Raw genomic sequence first — 27,672 nt, 5'->3', positions numbered from 1 at the left:
GGCAAGAAGTCACCGCTCCCGGTCCCTGATCCTAAGGACTCCGTTCTTGATCAGTACCTCGCAACCACGCTCATCCAGCTAACCAATGATGACGATGCTAGAACGCAGCTGCGGGATGTAATATACATTCGTTAGCGTGTGGTGCTCCACGTTCTAGCATCTGAAGATAATGGTGCCGCACCCTTGGATAGCCACCCTTGAGCCATCACCAAACTTCACTGTACCGATAACATCATCATCGAGCTCAGAGAAGGATGTCTTAGAGCCCGTCATGTGGTTGCTGGCACTAGAGTCCAGATACCACCGCTGCTCCTGGTCGACGCCCACACGTCTGAGGTGGACTTGGGCGCGTGGTTCGTCGAGGTTGACGGTCTTCAGGGCCTTCCTAGGTCCTTCCACCATCATCGCCTCTTCCCTCTCCTCAGCCTCGACGTCGTGCAGTGCACAGAACGTCGCCATCAGGATAGTGGCCTCATCCTCATCATTGGCTTGCGCCTGGTGAGCCTGAGCCTTCTTCTCCTGCTTGCTATTTGGGCACTCCCGTGCCCGATGGCCCATCTTCCCACAACGTCAGCAGGCGTTGGGGTCGACCTACTTCTTCTCCGAGGAAGCCTTGCCGTGACGATTGCCATCGCCACCACGGCTAGAGGAGGCTGCCTTCCCGGAGTTCCTCTGAGCAGCCCACTCCTCTTCCATCAGCAGGAGTTTCCTGCTGTCCTTCGTTGCTGTCGCCTGCTCCAGGCGCTCGTCCACTGCCCACAGGCAGCCTGTCACATCCTCAATGGTGAGGGTGGACAAGTCCAGCATCGTCTCTATGGAAAGAGCGATCCGGATGTACTTTGCCACCATGAAGTGGAGGTACTTGGAGACCGCCTCCTCTTCGTCGATGGTGACGCCATGGCTCTTCAGCTTGCAGATGAGCATCTGTAGGTGGAGGGAGAAGTCCTCCACCATTTCACCATCCTTGAACTTGAGATTGGCGTACTCCTACTTCAGAAGCTGGGTTGTCGCCTTCTTTGTGCGGTCGGAACCGACGCGTATCGCCGCAATAGCCTCCCATGCCTCCTTAGCTGAGCTCTTTGCCCCCAGATACTCTCTGTACTCCGTCGGTACAGCAGTGAGGATAGCCTCCAACGCTGACATGTCATCCTCCTCATTGTCGGTGCCCTTGTCAACAGCATTCCAGAGTCGTTGGGCTCTGAGCTTGACCTTCATGGTCACCGACCACTCTTCATAGTTGGTGCGAGTCAGCGTCGGCCAACTGGCGCCACTGACCTTCCGCACCGTGCGAACAACGACCTCCGGTCGTGGTTGGGCAGCCACAATAGTGTCATTGCTGTCGCCCATCTTCGAACCGCCTATCATCGCCAGCAGTTAGTCTGGCGACGGCGCTTATACGGCTCTGATACCACCTATTGGCCCACAGGATCCCCGGCTCAGGTGAGTGAACCACTCACCAGTCTTGCCGAGCACCCGCTAGTGTTGCCGAGCACCCACTAGCCGTGCCGACCACGAACAAGCGTTGTCCGTCCCCACACACTATGGTTGGAGCTAGAAGAAGAAGGGAGAACAGAGCATGCACACACAATACAAGACATTAGCGTTGGCCGAAGCCCTGTCTGTGGAATGGCAAATCTGAGCTCTTTTTACAAAGTTACCGTGGTAGTCTATTTACACAACTCTATCCATCTAGTCCTAGTACAGCACATATGTTGTAACAGTAACTAGATAACATACAGGGCTGACTCTACGTCGGCCACTGCATGTGCCTACAGTGCTGTAGGTGAGCCGTGCGACGTCTGCACCTGCAGCGGCTACAGTATCACAGCAGGAGGCCTTTTCGGCGCTGACTTCCCTTGTTGTGTTTACACAAGATAGCAGTAGATTATCTAACAGTCACATCATACCTACAGAGGCTATACTAGAGATAAGATCACAGGTTAATAATAGATTCTTCATGATCTCTGCAATTTTGATGTCCTGGGCAAAGGAGGTGTTCAAGAAAGAAATCCAGCTTCTCACCTTAAGGGCCAAGGCAAAAAAAACTCCGCTTTATTTGATCAATGGATCCAGAATCATTCGTAATTTTCTTGCTTCATTTTATTTTCTTTCTTTCATTCTTTGTTCTTAATTTTTCTTGTCTTGACTGTTGTCTCCTCTTGTGACTTTATCTTTTAATAAAATTCCTGTAGGGGCGAAAGCCTCTTTTTTCAGTTCTAAAAAACAGATTATTACATATTTATACAGCCCAGTGGGTGTTGATATGTCCCTGCATGGGCAACTTGTCTTTCACGAAAGTGTTCATAGGGTTAAGTACAGCTAATGACGTGATTTGCGATCACTGGTGAATTTTTTCTGACGATATGGACATCATTGCTGCCGTCATGCATACCCGTTCCAATAATAGCGGTAATAACATATCCCCCCTTGGATATTACCGCTGTAATAACATAAGCGACACCATGAAATCCAAAACCATCGGTTTACCACGGACCGTACCTGTCCCCGTCCGGTATCGAGTGTACCAAAGAGAATCGTAGTGGTATTCTAGGAAAACGGATTTGTTGCATCTCAGTCCTCAAACAACGATGCGATTGACACGTGGCTCGACCGCACGCGCGCGCCTATTTAAACCACTCGAGGCGCACACCTGAAGAACCACGGCAAGTGACCAAGTGCAAGTGCAAGTACAAGGCTAGCTACAGCTTACGAAGGGGGTAGAGCTGTTAGCAATGGCGAACGCTACGCTTGCCGTCGTCCTGGCCGTGCTTGTTCTGGTGCAGGTTTCGTGCGGCGTCGCGCGGCATCACCACGACCCGGACCCGTGCGGCGGGGACTCGGTCCTGCTGGGCCACAAGGGCAACGGCTGCTCGTCCCCGCCGGTGTCGGCCCACGGCACGCGCGCGGTGATGACGGTGAACGGGTTCCAGAAGGACGAGGACGGCGGAGGCCCATCAGAGTGCGACGGCAAGTACCACAGCGACAACGACCTGATCGTGGCGCTGTCCACGGGGTGGTACGCGGGAGGGAAGAGGTGCCACAAGAAGATCCGCATCACGAGCGTGCAGAACGGGCGCACCGTGGAGGCAACGGTCGTGGACGAGTGCGACTCCCACCACGGCTGCAAGAACAACATCGTCGACACGTCCAAGGCCGTCTGGAAGAAGCTCGGGCATGACACCGACATCGGCGAGGTCCCAGTCACCTGGTCCGACGCATGAAACCAGCCGTCGGTCGCGCGGGGGGCGGCCGGTGGTCTTGCCGGCCGGCCGCCAGCAAGGGAAGGACGAAGACATGTTCTTTGATCAGGTCCCCTTGTCCCTGCGGCTTGCGTTGTTGTTGTCACGTACGTGGAGTCTGTAATTGTACCTGCATCTAGAGAATGAGAGGATGACGGTACAGTTGATTTGTGTGTCGTTTGTGACAATTATATATTGCTACTCTCGAGGCATGCTACCTAGTAGGTAGCTAGAGTGGCAGAATAAAACTACTTGCATGGTGTACGCTACTTGTCATGTAACGTTAAGGTGTTCCTGTCAGTCTATCAGTTTCTAAAAACCACGTGTTTGTTCATATATATCGCGTTAGTTGTTCACCACTCAAAACACGTTGACAGCAGTTAAAATCTGTCTCTCCCCGTCTCATATGAGCAATGCAGTAGATAAAAATAAAAGAATACATAGACACAGAAGAACTGTTCTTTATCATTCGAATACCAATGATTATAACGTAGAGCTCTCATCTCATGTATATATAGTTCACAACAAGCTTAAGAGAATGGACTAAGATCTATAATTCCTCCTCCTTTCTTTTCAAGTTAGAATCTTTATGTTTTACAACACTTCCTCTTCGACGATTATCACGATATGTACATGCCTCATTGAAAACTCTAACCGAAAACCTAGTGGTAATTTAAAGGGAAAATGGTGTTCTTGCCCCTTACATAGATGTGCAATTGTGATTTTGCCCTCGTTTTTCTAACTTTGTGATTTTGCCCTTAACTGTTCACAAGTCAACGCGATTTTGCCCCTGGTCAACGCGAATTTGCCCCTGTTTTTATCGTTGACCTGGGGTAAAATCGCGTTGACTTGTGAACAGTTAAGGGCAAAATCACAAAGTTAGAAAAACGAGGGCAAAATCACAATTTCACAACAAAGTAGGGGCAAGAACACAATAGCCCCTAATTTAAAACGGTTTAGGAGAAAAGAGTAGATCGTATTCGCAAATTACATTGCACACATATTGCCTCATTAAAAATCTTGTGTAAAAACCCACATAGGGAAAAAAGAATACAACACTTAACATTTTTGGTCATGTATTATTCTTCAACATCTTCTATTCTTCATGAACAAATGTCAATGTTCATGTTCTATGCATAAACTTCAACATTTTGCCAAATAAGATCATATTGGTTTACTTTCGAGGTAGATTTAATCAAATATGATCCCCTCGTAAAGTCATCCTTTGAACTTCATTGCTCAAATCACTGAAATCACACTTTTCATAATTGTATGCATAATTGGCACCACAATACTTTGTCTTTCAAAAACTTGGCTTGCAGTTCTTCTGTGAATTGTGAAATGAATAAATATGAGCAATATTCTTGATGTGTATATGACCAATTATTAGTTGTACAATACAAATAAAATCTATCTTTCTAGGGGACTAAATTCTTTAAGGGGCCGTTTGGATCATTTCATTTGGAGGAATTGAAATCTACTTAATAAATTAGGCTATTTGGCTTGGAATTTGACATTCCACCACTTTCCAAAGTTCACATATAAGCCTATCTCAAATTCATAGGGTGGAAGATGGAAAGTGATTCTATAGATCACAATTCTAATGTTTCTACTTTGCAACTTATAACACGCTCTTCAACTCACTCCCCTATGGTAGAAATGCAACACATAAGTATCTTTCTCGTATAGCCAACAATTATATACAAATATAATCCATATACAACTATATTAAATTAATTAATGTGTGTCTAAATTGTAATTATTAAAATAAATTCAATTCCAAGGATCCAAACGAGGCCCAAGAGTATTATAGGGGTAAATGAGTTATAATGATAGATATCTTCTAGATAGTACCTCAAATCTCATTCTAGAGTTTGAATACATGTAATGGATTTTCAAATTATATTTTTCTACAAGTCTCCAGGATTCGAATTGTACCCCTAATAAGTAGTAAATGTAGTATTGCATTTGGTATTTAGGGGATAATTCAATTGTCAATATCACCAATATTCTTATACCTTCTATGGTATTTAGATGATATGACCACTTCATTGTTAGTTTTGCATTTCGAGTGTTCTATAAGACAAATTCATGGTGTTATTATTCCTCATTTGCTTTCACTTGGGTCTATGTTCACGCCGGAGATTAATGGTATTCTTTTTAAAAATTGATTGGTAAATACTTGTGGGGTATGTTTGGACCAGTGACGAAGCCAGAAAAAAATTTAGGAGGGGCTGAACAAAAGAATAGAGTTTTTTTTATCTTCTCTTAACCTTAGCCCCTCTTACCTAATACATGTATGCATAAAATTTTAAGGCAGAACTTAGGAAAACTCCACGTGCTCAGGATGGGTAGGGGGGGCTAAAGCCCCCCTAGCCCCACCGCTGGCTACGTCACTGGTTTGGACATCCACACGATCTCAAATCAAAAAAGTTTGAACTACAAAGTTGTAGATCTCGTCGAGTACTGCAACTTTGGTGTAAAACTCGTCTTCGTCGAACATCATATGAGAAAGCTATGAAGTTTTTCGTGCAACATATCACTACCGGTTCAAGCCATGAACTGACAGATAGTATCAATGTCTATTTTAGTCAGATAGTATTAGGCCTGGGTGTTCGGTTAACCGAAACCGATCGGTTCGGTTCTTCAGTTTATGACACAAATTCGGTTCTCTACAAATAGGAACCGATCGGTTCTTCGCAAATCTTGGAACCGAGCAAAATCGGTTTCGGTTAGTTCGGTTCGGTTCCGGTTCCGACCGAACTAACCGAGAATTTACACAAGCAGCAAAAAAAGAATAGAAAAAATAGGAAAAAAGATTTTTAAAAAAGCACAATGCCGAGATTTTAAAAAATGTGAGGGTGTGAGGCTGTGAGGGGGTGTCATCCACCTTTTATATCTAGGGTTAAGTTGGTATTAGGCCTAGGTTGTAAGGTTTATTGGGCTTGTTTGTGAATTTCGGTTCCTTCGGTTATTTCGGTTAACCGAGCCCAGGAACCGAAATTTGATCAGTTAATTCGGTTCGGTTTTTTCGGTTTCGGTTCCGGTTCTTTCGGTTCAGTTTTCAGTTCTCGGTTATTTAGCCAAAAACCAGCAGTGGTGACCCAATATCACTGCTGGTTCCTAGCTAAAACCGACAATGATAATATTAGCGCCAGTTTTATCTAAAATGATGACCCGAATATCACCGCCGGTTGGTCCTATCACTACACAGGTTTTAGCCCCAGACCGGCAGTGATGGGCCTACAGGCATTATCTCAGCCGGTTTTGAAGAGACCGGCACTGACATTTGACACATAGCAAATCAAACTCACAAAGACGTGACGTGATATATATAATTCGGAGGAACATGATTTTACAAGGAAATAACACGCATATACCAAACAGCAGTTTGTTCTAGCCCTTCGTGAATGGAAACTTTAATTTATTCAACCTGTCCACACTATTAAGCGGAGAGTGTTACAAAAAAAAAACTACTTGTAGTAATGACACAGCAGCACGCCGGCATCTCCAGAATATGTGCCCCTCGCCGCGCGCCCATCCAACGGGGGGTTCTGCACCCTCGTGAAAGCAAACTTTTATTTGACCTCTCCGGTATCAAGCGGAGAGTCGATCTAGCAAATTAAACTACCTGTAGTAATTAACTCGGTGCGTGACGTGTGAATTCAGGCGTCGGACCAGGTGACGGGGACCTCGCCGACCTTAGTATCGAGGCCGAGCTTCTTCCAGACGGCGGGAGAGGAATCCACGATGTTGTTCTTGCAGCCGCGGTTGGAGTCGCACTCGTCCACGACCGTGGCCTCCACGGTTTCCCCGGTGTCCTTGCTCGTGATGCGGATCTTATTGTGGCACCTCTTCCCTCCCGCGTACCACCGCGAGGACAGCGCCACGATCAGGTCGTCGTCGTCGTGGTACTGGCCGTCGCACTCCGACGGGCCTCCACCGGTCCCGCCCTTCTCGAACCCGTTCACCGTCATCACAGCAGAGGTGCCGCCGCTGCCGCCATCGGGCTTCCGGGCTGTGGCGCATGAGACCTGAAGCAGAGCAAGGATGACGATGACTACCGCGATCTTAGCCTTCGCCATCGCTATTTAATTATTTATTGCTAATGACTAATGAGCTCTGTCGAGGTGCTGCACTGCCGCTTGGCCCGTGGGGCGTATATATTGGCGTGCTCTCACTTCTCAGACCGTTGAGCTCGATACCAGGTTAATTGGCCGGGCCCTATCTGAGACAAGTGCGTTGCGTTGTACTATCAGGAATGCTAGCTACTATCCGTATGTAATGATATGTGTCAGGCTGTCAGATCGCTGCGATGTTACCACATCCGCCTCTCGGTAATTCCTGCGCAACAACAACTGATGAGCAAGCCGATGTTTTGTTTTGGAAGCTGAAGCTGGAAATCCCCAAATGTTTAATTTGAGTGGACGTGTACTTCATCATTCCACTGGCTGATCAACCGAAGAAATTGCATACGACGAGTTTCATATACTTTGGTTCCCTAATGAAGGGCCAACGTGCCTTGCTGTCACTCTGTCAGGTGATGATTAGGAGACTTAGTCAACCGTCAGGTCGGACCATGAGACAAAATGAATTTAATTTCCGTGGCAACACGAGGGAAGTACGTGTTACTGAAATTTGACCTGGACCTGCTACTATAAGCTATGTTCGCTTGGCTGATAAGCCATGACTAAAAGTACTGTTGACTGATTTGAGGTGAGAGAAAAATACTGTTCGTTGGCTGAAAAAGTCCAGCTTATAAACCAAGCGAAAAGGACATAGGTTTATTTGCAGTAAAGTTAATTTATTTTTGCCCTCAACCGTACCGGGGTTTAGCCTACCCCTACTCGCCTCCATTTACTGAGTAACGATTTTTATTGTCTTAAGTCAACCATTCTAAACTCTGACCATAAATTGCTTTTTACCTGTTGAGTTTGACTGCTTGGAAAATGGTACAAGTAGACTGATCTTGAAAGTTGGTATAATAGCAATGTGCATTTGTCATTTTCTACAAATATATCGTAACAAGAAACTATTCCAAGTTTAATAAAATCTTATAGTTCCAAACAACTGTAGAATGTCACTTACTATTTTTATCCGGAGGGAGTAAGTTAGGTTAAATGCACTTTGGAAGAAATGTTGAGGGTACTCCATATTTATTTGTCTCGAAAGTATGTCTGAACTATCTTTGCAAAAAGCAGAGTTTAATCTATGTGACATACGGAGTATATTAGAAGAGATTTGCATAATCACTACCATGTTCGCTTGTCTGGTAATCCATGCTTTTCAGCTTGTTTTATCAGCTAGAATGGTATTTTTCTCTCACAACAAATCAGTCGAAACAGTGTTTCGGGTTGTTTTTTCAGCAAAGCGGCCTTAAACTTGTCTTGGGGTTTTAGGTAGGTTCAGGAAAGTTCACATCAACCTCGTATCCATGGTGAGTGGTGACACCTTCTAGCCACAACTAACAGTATTGCTATCTATCAACCGATTAATTTAGGAGCTTGTATCAACTGATTTTTGGGCCGTTCGTTGACGTCCGCCGATGGCCCAGGGCGTCCGATGCGCCTGCCATTGTTAGGTGTATGCGTCCATTATCCGTGCGTGCGTAGTACGTGGCAAAAGTGGAGCAGCGGCCGCCATGCCTGCTAGCTGGCCGCGTGCACACAAAAGATCCAATCCAGGACACGTCGCAGTTCGTCATGCACGCTTCTCAATAGAGAAATTTGTAAATTTATAAGTTTGTGAACAATTTGATGATATTTGTGGACAATTTGATATATATTTCTCTGATATTTGAAATTCATAGAAAAAAATTATAATTTTTTTATAAAAAATTGGTATATATTTGTGTTATTCCCAAATTACATCACTCCGTTTAATAAATTACACTGAAGAAATTATTATAAATATAGTAATAAAACAGGGTAAATATAGCTAGAAGACGGTGTGAGTGCATAGGAAAAATTCAGTTAACAGGAGGGGTCAAAACAACTGTAGACATATCCAAACTAAAATATTAATAGAAAGGTGGCCTGCGCAAATAAGTAGTTAGCGTTTTCTCACTATAACAGTTAGTGTTTCTTATTTGAAAATATCTTTTATAAATAATTTTGTTTATTTGTTTGATTGTATTGGTTATTTTTTTCATACAGCCCATTGCATCTATCTATTTATATTAACTTCATAGAACTATTATCGTTGAATTTATTGGCTTAAAACTATTTTTTGTCTTTCCCTCTTTCATATTCTTTTATTCCACTACTACCGTGGCCATGCGTATTCTACTGGTGCAAAATCAAGACATATTTCAGTTTTAGCTCTATTTTTAATAAAACTATTGCCTAAGTCTCTCACAAATTGTTTAGTTTCTTGACCCTTTGATTTATATATCACATTGTACCACTGGTGATGTGCTGATTTTAGGCCTGCTACCCATGGTAATCTAATATATTGTTGTTAGCCATGATTTGACCACATTTATTTCCGCTAGTGCTAAGCTTATTGCGAAGAAGATTTTTCTTGCTCTGCTACGAGCTTCTCATGCATGTGCATAGGACTATCGATGAAAAAAATTACACATATGGTATCAAAAGACAATATGCTTTTCATGGCCTGGTCATTATTAATATCGGCCACACACTATGGGAAACAGATCCTTTATCGAGTGCAATTTTCTTTGCCGATGGCTAAAAGTCAGGCACTCGGCAAAGAGCTATTTTATCGAGTGTCGCACTCAGCAACGATATACACTCGGCAAAGAAGGCTTTGCCGAGTGTCAGGCACTCGGCAAAGCCAGACACTCGGCAAAGGCCCTTTTTACCGAGTGTCAGGCACTCGACAAACCCTAGCGCTCGGCAAAAAGCGGCGTCAGGTAACGGCCGCCGTCTGCCGTCTAGGTTTGCCGAGTGCCACCAGGTAGGCACTCGGCAAAACCACTTCTTTGTCGAGTGCCAGACCCTGACACTCGACAAAGAATAATGGCAAACTATTTTTTTTCATTTTTGAACTCTAAAATTTTCCTCGAGTCCTCATACAGTACATGAGACTCCATTTTAAAATTTGGTACATTTTTATGGCTTTTTGCTATATTTAGTTAATTTATTTCATTTAATTGAATTTTTTCGGAAAATGCAAATTTGAACTGCACGTGCATCGAATAATGGAATTTAATGATTCAAAAAATGATATTCATGGTATTGAGTGTAGTGTGAGGCTGTATCTAGAAACAGACCCAAAATTTCGAACATCTTATTCACGAAACATGACCACGAACTTGCGGACGAATTGTTTTTAAATTCTATAAAATACAAACGAAGTCCGAAAATCATGAAACTTGTCGAGATGTCATGATATCGTATGTGGAGGATGTGATAAAAATTTGAGAAGGTTTGGTGCATGTTATCACGTACGATGCTTACAAACCAGGACAAACCTCAGCCTTTTCCAATGGCAACTTGGAAGCGCAAGTGCATCGACCACTAAGCAATTGAAAAATGAAGAGTGGCGTAGTATCATGCTATATGTGTTGACCAACCTTATCGAGGTGCAGCCGTTCATTGGGTAAGTTCTGAATAAACTTGTTTCATTTCGCCGTATGTCTTTGTTTCTTCGTCTAACCCCCTTGTTTCTCGTTGGTACAAGGAATTTCTTCGTTAATCCTGACATGGATCAAGGCAACCTACCCGCAAGAAAATGATACCCTTCTTTCATAGGGTGCGGGACCAGAGAGCCCTGATTTCATTTGTTGGTTTAAACAGAAAGCCCAAACTGATGCGCCTATAAGTGACGAGCTGAGACAGGTTGCAAACGGTTGTGCCGTTAGGGTCAAGTCATTTACCGGTTATGACGTGAATGGATATCGTTTTCACACAGCAAGCTATGAGCAGAGTCGGTCCAATCGAAAAACCACAAACAGTGGAGTTGTTACGCCCGGCACTGATGGACTCGAGTATTATGGAAGAATTGAAGAAATCTACGAACTATCATTCTATGGTTCCAAACATCTTACTCCTGTCATATTCAAATTCCACTGGTTTTATCCTTGAGTAATGAGATAGACCCCTAAGCTTGGGCTAGTCGAGATTCGACAGGATTCCGTCTATCTAGGAAAAGATGTCTACATTGTGGCTCAATAGGCCGTCCAGGTTTATTATACGTCATACGCGTGCAAAGACACCGAGCATCTTAAGGGTTGGTCTATTGTGCACAAGGTATCGCCACACGGTAAACTACCTGTCCCAAATGATGAAGATTACAACTTTAACCCAAACACATATGATGGAGAGTTCTATCAAGAAGAGGGGTTACAAGGGAGGTTTGACATAGACTTAACCAAAGAGATAGGAATGGAAGTAGACAATGAAAGGGATGATGACGAGGACGCTGGAGACGAGGTGCGAAATCTGAAGGACATACAAATGCTTGAGCGATTACATTTAGGCAATGATAATGAAGACAACATTCCTCCTTCGGATAATGTTGATAGTGATGACGAGGCCTATGATCCAGCTAATCTCAATCATGAAGATTATTTCTAATACATGTAATACTATGTTTTTTGTAATTATGTTTTGTTCATTTTTGCATATATTTCTAATACATGTATTACTATATTTTTTGTAATTATGTTTTGTTCATTTTTGCACATATTTCTAATTACGTCTTGTTTTTCTTTTTTATTGCAGGTGAATGAACAAAGATGGCGGGCGACCGTCATAGGTCCATGAACTCGATTTACCAAAGACCACGCCAGCTGCAGGAGGAGGTGGAGGGGGCGGCCGAGGGATCGGACAGAAGGAGGAGGAGGAGGACTGCCAACCGCAGGAGGGGGCCATCTCCTCCCACACCGTGTGAGGAGGTGCTGGAGGAGGTGGCGCCCATGGACGAGTCGGACGAGGAGCTGGTTCGGCAGACAGACGAGGAGAAGGGGTCGCACAAGGATGAGTCTCCTCCCACGCCGTGGGAGGCGGTAGGCATGGGTTCCGCTTCCTCTGACTCCTCTTCAAGTGTCTACTTGCGAGGTCCCACGAGTCTCCCACAGGTTCCGCTTCCTCACCAACGCCCAGTGATTCACCCCGAAGGGCAAAAGTAAGTAACTTTATATGTTATCACCACTACTTCATATGATATGATAAAAAAACTAATAATTTTTCTTAATCACTTGTGCAGGAACTGGGTGGTTGTGTCGGGTGGTAGCGCACGGCTAGTCAACGGCATCCTAGGTCTTCTGTGCAGACAACACTTTCCCAACATTGTCATGTACGCATCGAAGACGGAGCCAACCTACTCGTTTGACCACTACGTCGTCGCCCCCGATGCAGAGTACCCCAACAAGGTGGCGTGGGTGAAGGCAGAGTTTTGGGTAAGTCTCCCTCGCACAACATTGCTCAATACGTCGTATTTATTGGACTTTTCTTGAAATAATGAATGGATATATCGCTTTTGTATGTAGACTTATTACAGATGCGAGGAGGGATTTGAGGCCAGGGCGGAGCAGGTGACTACCAAAGCCTATAAAAAACTCATCGCCGGCATGCATCACGAGGTGCACATCCAGGCCATCGTAACCTACTACGGGTCAAAGCTTGGAGAGAGGAAAACCAAGAAAGACGCAAGAGAGATGCAGCTGACCCGGAAGCAGTACCTTAAGGTAAATGAAGAACATCAATATTGATTCGTTTTGAGATTAAGTTGGTTTAATTTGATCTTTTTATATGTCCAATACTTGATGACATGTAGATGTTTCCCAAGTGGTGCCAAGCATATCCCGAGTGCTGGGCGATGGTGGTGGAGAGGTGGTTCACGGAGGAGTACCTCAAGATGCACAGGGATCCCTAGGACCGTCATTTGTAGATACAAGGTCCAGCACACCATCAAGGCAGCAGCAGCCTCGCCGGATACAAACAAGCATGGGTACGCGAATTCATTTATCTATTGTGACGCTCAGTTCTGCCTGATTTCAAATCATCGTGCTGTCTTTCTCGCAGTCGGCGTCACATAGTGGCCAGGCTTGCTCGGACTTCTAGGCATGGTGTATGGCCCACAAGGGCAAGGCGACGTCCGATGTCTCCTTCAACCTAGAGGACCCGCCCGAGGCATACACGAACCTGAGTGTCCACTCCCGCATCAGTGAGTACACTGAGGTGGCGAGGTCGCTCTATGGGCCCGACCATGATCCGAGCACCTAGGACTTCGATGGAGTGGTCGTCATGAGGTTGGGGCAAGGCAAAAAGCATGGGCGGTTCTGGCTTGGCGACGGCATCATCGACACGGCCTCTACTCCCTCTCTCTCCCAGATCCGAGCATGGAGCACGAGCGAGAGCCTAGCCATTGGCATACGGTCGACCGCTGCACAACACCGGGTCGACGCACTCGAGGTTATTCCTATTTTACTCGTCATGCATTGATCTTTACACACCTTAATTAGCTTTGCATTACTGAAACATTGGAGTGAAATATTGTAGGCCCGGCTAGAACAAGAAATAAGGCAACGTCAGGAGCTAGAGGCCGGGCAGCAGAGGATGGCGGCCTAGCTGGAGGCCGAGCGGGCCGAGCGGTAGGCCCAGCCGTAGAGGCTGACAGACATTACGGAGTTCCTACAAGGGCTTAGGCAACGTGTGGGCTTCTCTCTGCCAGCTGGGCTATTGGTTCCACCTCCGCCTTCGTGTCTTGCAGCTGCAACTACTCCTGTGAGTGTTAAAGTTTTTTACTTTCGCTTGTGTTTTGTTTGTATGGCCTCTACCTTCCTAGATTAGCTATCCAAATAATCTTGTCTCACATACAATCTTTTCTCCTTTGTGCAGTCTCTATCCGACGGTGGTTCGAATAATCCACCTCATGCACCTCTGAATGATGGAGTTGGGCCTTCACCACAGTCGTAGTGGCCGAGATGAGTGCACGTTGTATTTTTTTCATTTGTTGTTCACTTGGTGATGGACTTGTGATATACTTATGATGCACTTGTGGACTTTGATGGACTTGTGGATTTATTTAGATGGACTTAAGCACTTATTATTATATATGTGATATATATTGTGATGGATGTGATATGTGCGGATGGATGTGTGGATGGATGAGATATATATGTGATGGATGAGATATATATGTGATGAATGAGATATATATGTGATATATGTTTGTATAAATTTATTTGTCATGATGGAATATAAAAATAAAATAAAAATTGTCGTTTTGGGTCACTTTGCCGAGTGTTGCACTCGGCAAAGGACCCCGTTGCCGAGTGCCATGGTCACAGCACTCGGCAAAGCTGAAAAAATGGGCGCTCGGAAAACTATTTTTCCAGCATGGTACTCGGCAAAGAATTTTTTTAAAAAAAATTCAAACTTTGCCGAGTGCCGGTCAGAGGGCACTCGGCAAAGAATTTTTTTTAAAAAAAATTCAAACTTTGCCGAGCGCCGGCCAGGGGGCACTCGGCAAAGAATTTTTAGAAAAAAATAAAACATCTTTGCCAAGGGCCGGATAGAGGGCACTCGGCAAAGAATTTTTTTTAAAAAAAATCTTTGCCGAGTGCCTACAGGGTTGGCACTCGGCAAAGCGACTGTCAATGGGGCCGACGCCGTGACGGTCGCTTTTCTTTGCCGAGTGCCCCCGGGGCTCTCGGTAAAGCCTTTGCCGAGTGTCCGATGAAAGACACTCGGCAAAAAGAGCTTTGCCGATCAATTTTTTACCGTGTGTTCTTTGCCGAGTGCCGCACTCAGCAAAGGCTTTGCCGAGTGCAATTTGGCCTTTGCCGAGTGCCTCAGGCAATCGGCAAAGAACCTGAATCTAGTAGTGACAAGAATCTTTTTCTTCCCATGGTCACTACCATGAGCCGTTAAATTTGACCCATGGTTGTTGAATGTTGTAACCAACACATTATGTTTGGTTCTTTCCTTCGTTCATGTCACTGGAGATGCAAAACTATCCTGCCACGAACACAGGGAAAAATGATTTGCCGATCTTAGAGCCATGACAAGAGGGCAAACTGAGATGTTGAGGCCCATAGCACGGTGCAGTAGGAAGAAGTGATGTGGATCTGAAGTGCTTTGATGATTTTTTATGGGCACACCAAGACACTATGGGCATGCAAAGATACTAGGTTGGATAGCTATTGTGGGTATTTGTATTCTCTCCCATAAGGATCCTATGATTTCTTTGATTTTTATTACTATATGGTGAAATCTAGTTGGGACGCTGATTGAATTCTAGAGTATTATTATCTCTTCCTATACATATTTAAACTATGTTAGAGTCTTCATTTATTTTCTTATACCTTTTTATAAGTCTAGATCGTTATAATATGGATTTATATGATAATGCAGTAGTTCTACTTATTAATATATTATTCTTTTTCTTTAGGTACTTCTTCCAACTTATGGAAATTATTACTAACTATAGTTTCTATTGACTACATATGTACTTCTTTCTTTATATTAATTCATTTGAGGATCAAACTTTTAACTTTTCATATTTTTATTAAATTTTTTTGCCTTAAACAATTGTGTTTTACATGGAATTTGTATTTAGAAAATTTTCTTTCCAACTCTTATGGAAATCAAATTGTTATTTTTAAAATTTGTTTATTATTTCAAATTTACTTTCCATAATTGTATTAGGGATAGGATTATTTTTTAATATAATCCGTAAAATAAAATGTAACAATGTATGTTCCTTTTGTCGTTCGATTAATCATGTAATTGTATTAGGTATTGACATTTTTATTAATCTAAGACATTAGATTATCATAAAATGTAACGGTGTGGGTCTTTTCTTCTTTTATATTTTTTTATTAATCTTGTAGTTATATTAGACATATTTTTTTTATTTAACTAAGTCATTAGATCATAAGGTCAGTCTCAATGTGATTTTTATCAGAGTTTTATGGGCATTAAATATGCTAATGTTGCATCATATTAATGAAGAGAGAGATGATAAGAGTTTCATGGGAGCAGAGAGAATTTCATGGGGATAAAGCTCTTCTACACTGTTTTTAAAATATGGATGTGTTGAAAATTGGGATATGAAACTCCCACTGAGACTGGCCTAATAAAAAGTCCAGTGATGGTATTAGCCCCTATACATTAATTTGTAAGATAGGAGATGATGACAGCCACAAATTTGTGCGCCACATATTACATATGAGATTGATCATTTGGTATTAGCATGGTGAAAATTTAAATAAATTAATACCGAAATTTAGCATGAAAGAGGATATTGTCCTAACGGCGAGCATCTCCAACCAATTGTGTGGCTATTTACTATGAATAAAAGTTGCATCACCTACAAACAGCACAACAAGTAACATGTTGGCTAGATTGACTGCTACATCACCGTCCTTAGTCAACATAGACCCACATGTCATAGAGCCTTATATTTACTATAAAGCTGAATACGTTGTTGTTAACTTGCCATATCAAGCAAAAGGCTAACTCCATGCTTTTCTTGCCTTGACTTGATATTATTGGAGACACACTATCGAACTACTCCATCCTTTTCTTCCCTTGAGTTAAGGTGGACAAATATATGAGATTGAGTTTTATTATCTTTGCTTAAAGACTAGCCAAAAAAAATTATAGAATATTCCATACAAATTTAGTACCATTGGTTTAATATTCTGAGAGACGGCTATGTAGCATGTCAATTTCAATGCCATTAACAATATAATATAAGAGATAGAATAAGTTTCACAAAGCTACAAATAGTTTGTCAATATTATCACAAAGCTACATATTTAAGAAGTTGTATCACAAAATTACATATACAACATTAACATGTCAAAGTTCCTATATATATATATATATATATATATATATATATATAAGTAGCCAGCTATAAAATAAGTTATTCTGTAGTCACCTCCATTTACGATAATTTTATATGCTAATTTATGATAATGTTAATACATATTTATGATAGTTGGGTTACTATAACACATGGGGATATTTACCATAACGTTATAGTAAACCACTTAGTAAGGAGTTACTATAATCTCGTAAATTAATATAGTACTTATCGTAACTCAAAGTGGCTAGAGAATAAGTTATTTGTAGCCAGCTACAGAATAGTAGTTCTATATATATATATATATATATATATATATATATATATATATATATATATATATATATATATATATATATATATATATATATAATTTCCTACTCTCTGGGAGTAGTTACTCTCTCCTCCTAACCATGTACTCCTGTCCATGCGTTGGTACTCTTAGCGAGTCACAAACAATTAAACCCGATAAAGCATATCTAGTCTTCCACTGAGTAAATATTTTTTAATCATTATTTATCCCTTCGCTGGACTCGCTAGATGAGATAGGTACGATCGACTTCCATTCAAATTCATTCATATCCCACGATGTCTGCTTCGTTCTCATCTAGTTCATGGTCACTGCGGCTCGGCAGGGAGGCAGGGCGCGCCACCGCTGGCGACCGGCCTACGGCGCTGCATGGAGCGGAACCAGGGTGAGTGGGTGACCGTAGGCTGTGCTACATGTGTGTCTCTCTCTCCTCTCTGCTGAGCGACGCCGTGATCCAGATCGAGGCATGGCGGCGGCACTGCAGCAGCAAGATCCTGGCGGCAGTGGGACACCATGGCGTTCTCCCCCGAGAAGAGCTATGCCACCGCTTTCTCTTGATGAGTGCGGCAGAGCACCTGGCGCACTCCCCAACATGCGCACAGTGATCCTTGATCCCGTGGCCGGAGACGACGATAGTCATTCCATCGATGCCGAGCAAGAACTAGTCTACGTGCCTTCTCAAGCCAGCAACGGGGAGAAGATTCAAGAACACACATAGCCATGCACAAATCTGCATGAAGGAAAACCTGCACAAAGCTGTTAGTTGTTTTTTATTCATGTTATTTTCAAAAAATAATATCTCTACATACTTTTTTTCATAAAAGTGTATCGTTGGATACTTCTTTCACGGATTAGAGTATCACATGATACTTTCTTTGATTAGAATAATGTTTTTCATATAAGTGTATAGATGGATACTTTCGTTGATAAATACTCCCTCCAAAGCTGTGAACTTTTACCCACCAGTTCAATAGCAGACGGAGCATGAGACAGGAACAATGGCGCCTGCAATTCCATGATTTTTTTAGATGAGAGTATCATCTGATGCTTTTTAGACCAGAAGAGTATATTTGTATACTTTTTTCAGATTAGATCCAGTAAGCATGTACGTATTCATACTCCATAAAAATAATTATGTACTCATACTCCTCATAAAAAATGTATGTACTCATACTATCATTACACGTGTGCGCTCATACTCCTTTGATAGGTATACGTATATACTCCCTCCGTTTAAGAAAGAATGCAATTCTAGCATGGTATCACATTTTAGTATCTCGAGTTTGATCAATTATAGATAAAAAAATATTAATATTTACTATATTAAATATTATTAGATTAATTATGAAATATATTTTTGTAATAAATTAATTTGGAGCCATAAATACGAATACTATTTATCAGAAACTTGATCAAGCATGAACTACTTTTAGTGGCACGCAACCCATAGTTGCATCCTTTCGAGGGAGTACTCACTAGTATGTAAGCATACTCTATTACGAAGAAAAGTATATGCATATACTATGAGTATAAATGCATACGTGCTTCTAATAGTATGAATACATACTCGAATTAATCTAGTGATACGTGACTGTATGCATGCATACTAATTAATTTAGTATGCCTATATACTCACTGTTAGTTTGGATGGATCTACTAATTTTTAGTTGGTTGTTACGATAAAAAAGCTAACCACCGTGAGTCGGTGAGGCAAGGATAGAGAAAAGCTAATTTATTAATAATTAATTAAATCACTTAACTAACCAGCGGATCTGTTTCTATCCACACTCACCCGCTAATACACAGGGAGTAACTACTCCCGGGAGTATAAGAAACGCACCATATTGTGGGGGTATGACCTCCGGTATCACAAGACAAGACATGGGCCGCACCATCAGAGGTGGTCCGGCTCACAAGATAAGGCGTGCACGGCGTTGCTCGATGTGCACCACAAGACATTGTATAGTACCAAATAGGATACTTACCTTGTAACTCTGCTCCTCCAGACTATATAAGGAGAGGCAGGGGTCCCCTAGCGGACAAGATACATACATCTACACAACGATCCATACATCTCAATGCAATATATTAGAACACAGGATATAGGTATTATGTTATACTGACGGCCAAACCTGTCAAAATCTTGTGTCTTGGTGCTTGTATTACCATCTCGCTCCTGATCTTGCTCACCTCTACGATAAATCTACCATCGTGGGATACCCCTCGATGGACTGCCGAGCATATTCTGTCGACAATTGGCGCACCAGATAGGGGCGTGCGCTTAATCCATGGCAAGCCAGATGGATCTCAAATCAACAACGCGTTCTCATCGTCAATCTCGTGGAGATCCATGTCGGTCCACGACGACGATTCATCGCTGGCTACATCAGCCCCCGCGACAACAGATCCGATCTTAGAACCACCTCCGAGGTCGTCTTCACCAACAACTCACCGCCCGCTAGGTACTCGCCGTCAACGCCGACCAGATAACACCATACGCCATCGACCAATCTTTCTGTCTAAAGCTAAGTCACGCTTTAATATTCTTCTAAATATTCTCCAATCTCTGTATATCGTCATAATGTTTCTCCAAATTATTTTCTCCATATTTGCTCTCCAAACAATTTTCTGAACCCTCGAACAGTCACGTTGATTCTCGGACGCCTCTAGAGACGGGCCTATCTCCGGCTCCTCCCTACACGTGCTACGGGCTCCGCGCTCTGCGTTATGGGTGGTCGGCAGCGGCTCCTTGGTCACGCCTATTCCTCCTACACGTGCACGAGCTCCGCGCTCCGCGTTATGGTTAACGGGCTAGCTAGGGCTGGAGACTCAGCTACACACTAACTGTTCAGGCGGTTCATATTAAACATAAATACATTTTCACGCTAACTGATCGCCGAACTGCATACGTCGTTTCATCACCATTGCTGATTTTTCTCCATAGTTCATTTATTTTTACATCATGTACTACCCGTTCTACATGTTTGTATTGCAGGATCATCGTCCAGGTGATCGGATCACCTAGTGCTCGGACTTCTCCACTAATTAACTGGTCAGACCGCTTGGTTCATGGACTCCGTCGCCGACCAGTTGATCGGACTGTTCGTCGATCGCTTCTACTCAATGCTCACTTCATCGCCGACCAGTTGACCAGACTGTTCGCCGCTCGTGCTTCATCGCCAGCTACGCCGGTTACTCCTCAGCGCTCGGATTCTTCGTGCTTGAGGACTAAGTGGACACACTTCACCGCACGGACGTCGTCAGCTACGTCGATGCTCAGACCTCGCCGCCTACGTCGGGAACTCCTCACTCCTCGGTGCTCGGTCATCGCCAGCGACGTCGGGGACTCCTTGCTCCTCGGTGTTCGGTCATCATCAGCGACGCCGGGGACTCCTTGCTCCTCAGTGCTCGAACATCGCCGCCTACGCCGGAGACTCCTCGCTCCTTGGTGCTCAGTCATCGCCAGCGACGTCGGGGACTCCTCGCTCCTCGGTGCTCGAACCTCGTCAGCTTCCCTAGGGACTCCTCGGTGTTCGGACATCGCCAGCTTCGCTAGGGACTCCTCGGTGCTCGGACATCGCCGCCTACGCTAGGGATTCCTCGGTGCTCGGTCATTGCCAGCGACGCCGGGGACTCATCGCTCCTCGATGCTCGGTCATCACCAACAACGTCGGGGACTCCTCGGTGCTCGGACATCGCCAGCTTCACCGGGGACTCCTCGGTGCTCGGACATTGCCGCCTACGCCGAGGACTCCTTCGTGCTCGGTCATCGCCAGCGACGCCGGGGACTCCTCGCTCCTCGGTGCTCGGACATCGCCACCTACACCAGGGACCCCTCGGTGCTTGGTCATCGCCAGCGACACCGAGGACTCCTCGCTCCTCGGTGCTCGGATATCGCCAGCGACGCCGGGGACTCCTCGCTCCTCGGCGCTCGGACATCGCAAGCGACGCCGGGGACTCCTCCCTCTTCGGTGCTCGGACATCGCCAGCGACGCCGGGGACTCCTCGCTCCTTGGTGCTCGGTCATCACCAGCGACACTGGGGACTCCTCGCTCCTTGGTGCTCGGTCATCGCGGCCTACGCTGGGGACTCCTCGGTGCTTGGTTATCGCCAGCGACGCCTGGGACTCCTCGCTCCTTGATGCTCAGACATCGCTAGTGACGCCGGGGACTCCTCCCTCTTCGGTGCTCGGACATCGCCAGCGATGCCGAGGACTCCTCGCTCCTCAGTGCTCGGTCATCGCCAGCGACGCTGGGGACTCCTCACTCCTTGGTGCTCGATCATCGCCAGCGACGTCGAGGACTCCTCGCTCCTCAGTGCTCAGACATCGCCAGCGACACCGGGGACTCCTTGCTCCTCGGTGCTCGGTCATCGCCAGCGACGCCGGGGACTCCTCGCTCCTCGATGCTCGGTCATCGCCAACCACGCCGGGGACTCCTTGCTCCTTGGTGCTCGATCATCGCCAGCAACGCCGGGAACTCCTCGCTCCTCGGTGCTCGATCATAAACTCAAGTCTACCTAGATTAACCCCAAGTTAAACTTTTGTAACTTTTATTTATGGGCAATATGTCAATATCTATAGGGGCACTCCCAAGGTAGAAAACAATATAATTTTTATCTCTATTAATTATCTTGCCATGTAAATATTTTACCGATGTGACAAGTAATTAATGCCTTGTTCGGTACGCTGGCTGGGCTGGCTGGTGCTAGGCTTATCAGCCCAGCCGTTTGGCAGCCCAGCACCAGCTAGCCCAGCCGTTCGGCTGGCTTATATCCGTTGCCAACTTGTATCGTCCGTCACTTTCTCCCCTTCCTCCCGTCGCTCACGGTGGCTAGGGTTCCACGCTGACGCGCCGCTCCTCGCCTTCGCGCCACGCTTGTACGGGCGGTAGCCTGTGCCACGTGCACGGCCGCTATCGGTGGCCCCCAGATCCGAGCTCGGCCGCCTCTTTACTTCGTCCTCCCCGGTGGGGCTGCGGGGAAAGTGTCGTCGTCCTCTTCCCCCACCCCACCTCCATCGACGATGACTTCGGCCAGCGAGGTAACCCGGATCCCACGCCTTCGTCCTCTCACCTTACCACCTCTAAGGCGCAGCTGGTCGTCTTGTAGGTTGAGCTCCGTGCGGCTAGGGTTTCCCTCACTCTCTCTGGCCTCGGTGACAATGGGCTCGGCCTTCCTCCCCGGACTCCACCTCCATCAACGGCGACTCCTTCCACCACGGTAAGCCCCCCCCCCCACCCCCCACCCCACTCGACGCCGCGCACTTTGACCCCGTCGGATCTGAGATCCAACATGTACTCATGTCTCTTTTAGATCTATTATTACCAAACACTAAGTTTGATCTCTTCCCTTTGCTTTTTTGTACCTGCTAAGTTTTCTATGGAATGCAGTCTTAAACTCCTAATGGTTTCTGTGCCTCCTGTGTCACTGTGTGCTTGCAAAATATTAGTTGAGTGCTAGAACTAATGTCTTTAGTCACTATCAGCATTACATAGGATTCCATTTCATAGAAGTGCTATTTTTGTGAACAATATTCTTGCTATTTTACTATATGAGTAGGAGATAACATATATAAGTTTGTTCATACCATCATGTGTTCATCATATTTCACACTGGACCTGATTTAATGAGTTTCTTCTATACTTGTATATTGAATGCTAAGTATGGAGTGTTACAACTCATGGTTTTCATTGCATTCAGCATTCAGTTGGTTCATCCAAGTGGTTTGTTTTTCTTGAACAATTTTTGCTTTGTCTTCAGTAGGTGAGTTGGGTGACAACTGATAACTAGAAAATCCTATGAATGTTCATGTATTTTTAATAGGTATGATTTTAGATTTTTTTTTTCTAGATTTGTTGTTAAATGTCTTCTGTACATGAAGAGATGCTAGGTTACTCAGATATATATGTTCGGTGCACTTGTGTCATTTGATTCTCATGCAACTAGCCGTGGAATCATTTTGCTTGCATGGTCCAACTTTTACAAAGATTCCTGTTTGCTTCCATTGCGTTTTAGTCACTTATGACTTACAGGGCATTTCTAATGGTTTGTAGATTACAAAATGTGCTTACCTATACCAACAATTTGATTTACGATTACAATTGAACACAATATTTACAATGCCCACCGATCTTCGCTGTTGTCTATTTGACTGCTGTATCACGCAATTAGTCAATGATCTTTGCTTGATTTATCATTGCTTCGATATTCATACGTACTATACATACCTCGAGTTGGAAAGCGAACGGATTATGTTACACAGTACACATATTCAGTTGTTTACCCCTTTCAATGTTAAATGTTTTAGATTAGGTTTTCAATCTTACAATTGACCTCTATGATTGAACTGCAGACTTAGAAGGGACATTTCGTCCGGTTGTGATCAGCGCTGCCCAAACTGGCAGCATTGTCGGCTTCGTCTTGCTCTCCAACTGGTGGCAAGCCCTACAACCTCCGCTCAAAAGGCTGAAAACGGCCACATAAGGCAAGTTACGGATACTATTGGTCACTTTGCATTTTGCATTTGCTGTTTAGTTGGCCTTTGTGCATGTTACGGTCACACTAAATGGTGCTCCTTACGCACCATGGTCAATCCTGTGGTTATTCTGCTTCCTTCATCTCTTGCATTTCACCATGACATTTATTGAAAGTATGCTCAGTTTTCACGTTCCAGCAAGTTCTGCCTTGTGTGCAGTTCCATCCTCCATTCTGTTGACACAAGCCACATGGCTATGATTCCTCTGTGTTTTTTGTGTGTGTTGCCTTTGTTGTTGTCTCCTTTTTGTTCTGTATGTTCTCTGAGGGGTTGGCTGTGGTGGACAATTAGAACAGTGCCAATTCACTCCTATAATTCATTTATGGGACTAGTGTTCTAGTTATTTAGTTCTTTGGTTTGTTGTATGCTTCCTACACATTGAGGCAACTAGTATTATCCATGATACAAGAAAGCATTATGAATCAATTAGTACATCTATTCCTGCAGATTTTGCGACTGCTGCATTACTAATAGCTTTGTCGATCCTTGAATCAGATGAGCCAGGACTGTGCTATCTGGGATGATAGAGCAACCTCTCTGCTTCTTGACCTAATCATCCAGCAAAAAGAGCTCTGTCACTAGACCCCCGCCAATGGCCCAACCCCACTAGGGTGGACCAAAATCACTCATGACTTCAACCAAGTCACGGACCTTGGGTATAGCAAGAAAGTGTGCCAGAACAAGTACAACGAGCTAAAACATTGTTACTTCAACTGGCACGACGGCCAGACCCATATGGGGCTCGGCCGTGACCCGCTGACTGGAGAGGTTACAGCTGACCCCGAGTTGTACGGTGCCAGCCCCGGGGTACTAACTACACGCATTTCTTTGAATATTTTGTAGCAATTAGGTTTCTACTAACTCAATACTAACTTCGACATCACTACAACACGTGCAGGAAAGTAGCCAACCCGCTAGAAACAAGTTCAAACGACCCCAATGCTGTGAGCAACTGATCATAATTTTGGGACGCATCCCACGTGACAGGGGCCAGTTGGTATCAGCGGGGGGCCACCGACCTGACAAGTCACCCAGTAATGGAAGCCCTCGCGCTCCTCCATCCTTGTCGGACCAGCCAGTCGAGCCACCTAGTACTCATCAGCCCTCGAAGAGAGTCCATAGGGAATTTTTAGTGAACAGTCCTTGCAGCAAGAAGAGTAGCCAAACTCCATCTGTAGAAGAGTGCCTTGAAGACCTCGGCCACTTTCTCAGAGAGGCTAGGTCCCAGAAGACCCGTCACAAAACCGATGCTCAGGAGTTGGCCCAAGTCCAAAACATTCTGCTGCAAGATGGTATTAGCGAGGCTGATGAAGTATCCATGCAAGCCCTGAACCTTTGCAGAGACAGGCTCAGTCGCCAAGGTTTTCTAGACATGGAATCTAAAGAGGGCCGGCTGAACTGGATCAAAGTGACGTGGGCCTTTGTGTGCTCCAACAAGTCCCACTGATCAGCACATTCCTTGTTTTTCGCCTGTTTGCGGATATCCACCATGTGCATGTTGAGTTCATTCGGTTTGTTGTATCCTTATGTTCGTTTTTTTCGTATAACCAAAGACCATTGTTGAGAACTAAGTGCATGTCGTTGTCTCATTTTTTGAATAAAAAATTAGTGTACTGCTATGAGTGTTGTAACAAAAAATGAGTGTTGTAACAAATTAGTGTACTGTTGTGAGTGTTTTGAATAAAAAATTAGTGTACTTTTCCCATGTACATTCCAACCTATTTTGAAGGTGCTACCGAGTTCAGGTATCGTCATATGTTCAATTATTTGCACTTGTGTTGTTCCTAATATCGGCATTACAATCTGTCTTATTCTACCCAATTGCAGGTAGCATCATGAGTAGCATGAGCAGCACTGATGAGTCCTCCTACAACGACACTTCCAGTGATGGACCGAGCAATGTGATTGTGGCAAAGGCAGCATTTGTCCTACTGAAAGGGCTTCTGTCATAGCAAAGGCATGAGGTAAATCCTTCTTGCCCCATTCCTAAGATAACGGGAGCCCAGTGGATGCAGCTTACACTAGCCGACAATACCAGATGTTTAGAGAATTTGCGCATGTCACGTGATGCCTTCATGCATTTGCATGAAACCCTGCTGCCGTTTGGGCTGCCAACAACTGATAAGTGCACCTCGGTAGAAGCTTTAGGCATGTACATCTAGACATGTGCCCACCAATCGGCTAGTAGAGAGTGCAAGTATAGGTTTGAAAGGTCTTTAGATACAGTTAGCCGGAAGATTACACTAGTTGCAGAGGTAATGTACCAGTGGACAAATACAGTCCTAGTCCCAGCAGATAGGAACTACGCACGCGTAAGCCACAAACTTGCTGCACATTCACCATGGTTTGATGGCTGCATAGGTTCTATAGATGGCACGCACATAAAGGTTGAGGTTAACTGTCAAGCAAAGGCTGATTTCTACAATAGGAAAGGCAAAACAACAATTAATGTTTGTGCCATCATGGATATGGATGGCCATTTCACATATGTGGGGGGCTGGGAAGGCAGGGACATGTCATAACATGGCAGTGTTGAAAGACTATCAGGACGACGCTTCGTTCCCACATCCCCCCAAGGTTCGTGATGCCTTGCTGTTCACATACCCTATTTGTTTCCTTGTAGTAGATGCATTGAAGCATACTTGTGTTTAATTTGCTAAGACAGTTGATTTCTCACTGCTATGATTGCTTGTAGGCCGGTACTACCTGGTGGATGCAGGTTACAAGGAGATGGAAGGCTACATGACCCCCTACAAAAACACAAGGTATCACATCAATGACTTTAGAGGCATAGATATGCAGCAATTGCAGAGGGAGGAGAAATTTAACTACATTCATGCTAGGTTACGGAATGTAATTGAAAGGAGGTTTGGGGTGTTGAAAGAACGCTGGCAGATTCTGGATGGGGTGCCCTACTGCAGTAGGATGAAGCAGGCTATGATAATCATTTCATGCTTTGCTTTAGATAATTTTTTATGGATGCATAAGTACGGCGTAGATCCACCCTCCTATGAGGTGCCGAAGTGGGTTGACCTAAATCTGGGAACCCCTATCTCTAGACTTAGGGAGTTAATATCCATGGCGGTGTAGAGTGTTGTCTGATGTAGGTCAAGGATGTTGTTTCACAAACCAGTAGCTGTAGGTACAATTCCTTGGCAGTCTTGTCGTGTGCATCTATAAGGTTGTGTGGGACTCTGTTCGTTTGAAAAAAATGTTTATGGGACTATCATATTGTGTTTATTGATGTATGACGAATTGTAGTGATAGAACTACAAGTGCCAAGTTATGTACTGATTGGTGCTATGATGTATGATTTCATAGTAGTTGCTACATTGTTTCTGTGAATGACCATGCCAAGTTCTGTATTGTTTGGTGCTGTGATGTAATACTCTGTACTGTTTAGTTGCTACTCAAGGATTCTGTTCCTCAGATGTATGATTTCATCATATTGGTTTTGTATTTGTTCATATGGATGATTGAACCAGAGGTAATTTGAGTTTGCAACTGGGCAAGAAGAGGTGCAGAATAAGAGAACCTTCCAGTTGACGGAAGGAGACGTGCTTCGTGCTTGGAGCAGTGAACTCACCACGTATTGCATCTGTGAGTTGTCACCTATTGTGTCTTTAAATAGAAAAAAAGAAAAAGTATATTCAAGTGAACTGTCTATGCTAACTCTGAATGCATATGGGCCATACAGATTCGCATGGGCACAAAAACGTCAAGATGCTGCTTTCCTGCTAGGTAAACTCTCAATATTAGTAGTAACTTCCATCAAGATCCATTTTATTTACATAGTGAGCTTGCCA

At 44.4% G+C, this 27,672-nt stretch overlaps 2 protein-coding genes across 2 annotated transcripts; one reads left to right on the top strand and one right to left on the bottom strand.

Moving 5' to 3' along the window:
- Nucleotides 1-2,682: 2,682 nt before the first annotated feature.
- LOC136538844 (putative ripening-related protein 6) lies at nt 2,683-3,495 on the top strand. Its single transcript, XM_066530790.1, has one exon. It carries the CDS (start codon nt 2,733-2,735, stop codon nt 3,219-3,221), a length of 489 nt encoding a protein of 162 aa, XP_066386887.1. The 5' UTR covers nt 2,683-2,732; the 3' UTR covers nt 3,222-3,495.
- A 3,409-nt stretch (nt 3,496-6,904) lies between these two features.
- On the bottom strand, nt 6,905-7,324 carry LOC136538843 (putative ripening-related protein 7). The gene has a single exon (XM_066530789.1). The coding sequence runs from the start codon at nt 7,322-7,324 to the stop codon at nt 6,905-6,907; it is 420 nt and encodes a 139-aa protein (XP_066386886.1).
- Nucleotides 7,325-27,672: the final 20,348 nt, after the last annotated feature.

This window comes from Miscanthus floridulus, chromosome 2 (assembly GCF_019320115.1).
Source record: "Miscanthus floridulus cultivar M001 chromosome 2, ASM1932011v1, whole genome shotgun sequence".
In the NCBI taxonomy this organism is placed as follows: domain Eukaryota; kingdom Viridiplantae; phylum Streptophyta; class Magnoliopsida; order Poales; family Poaceae; genus Miscanthus; species Miscanthus floridulus.
This window is presented reverse-complemented; position numbering and strand designations above follow the sequence as displayed.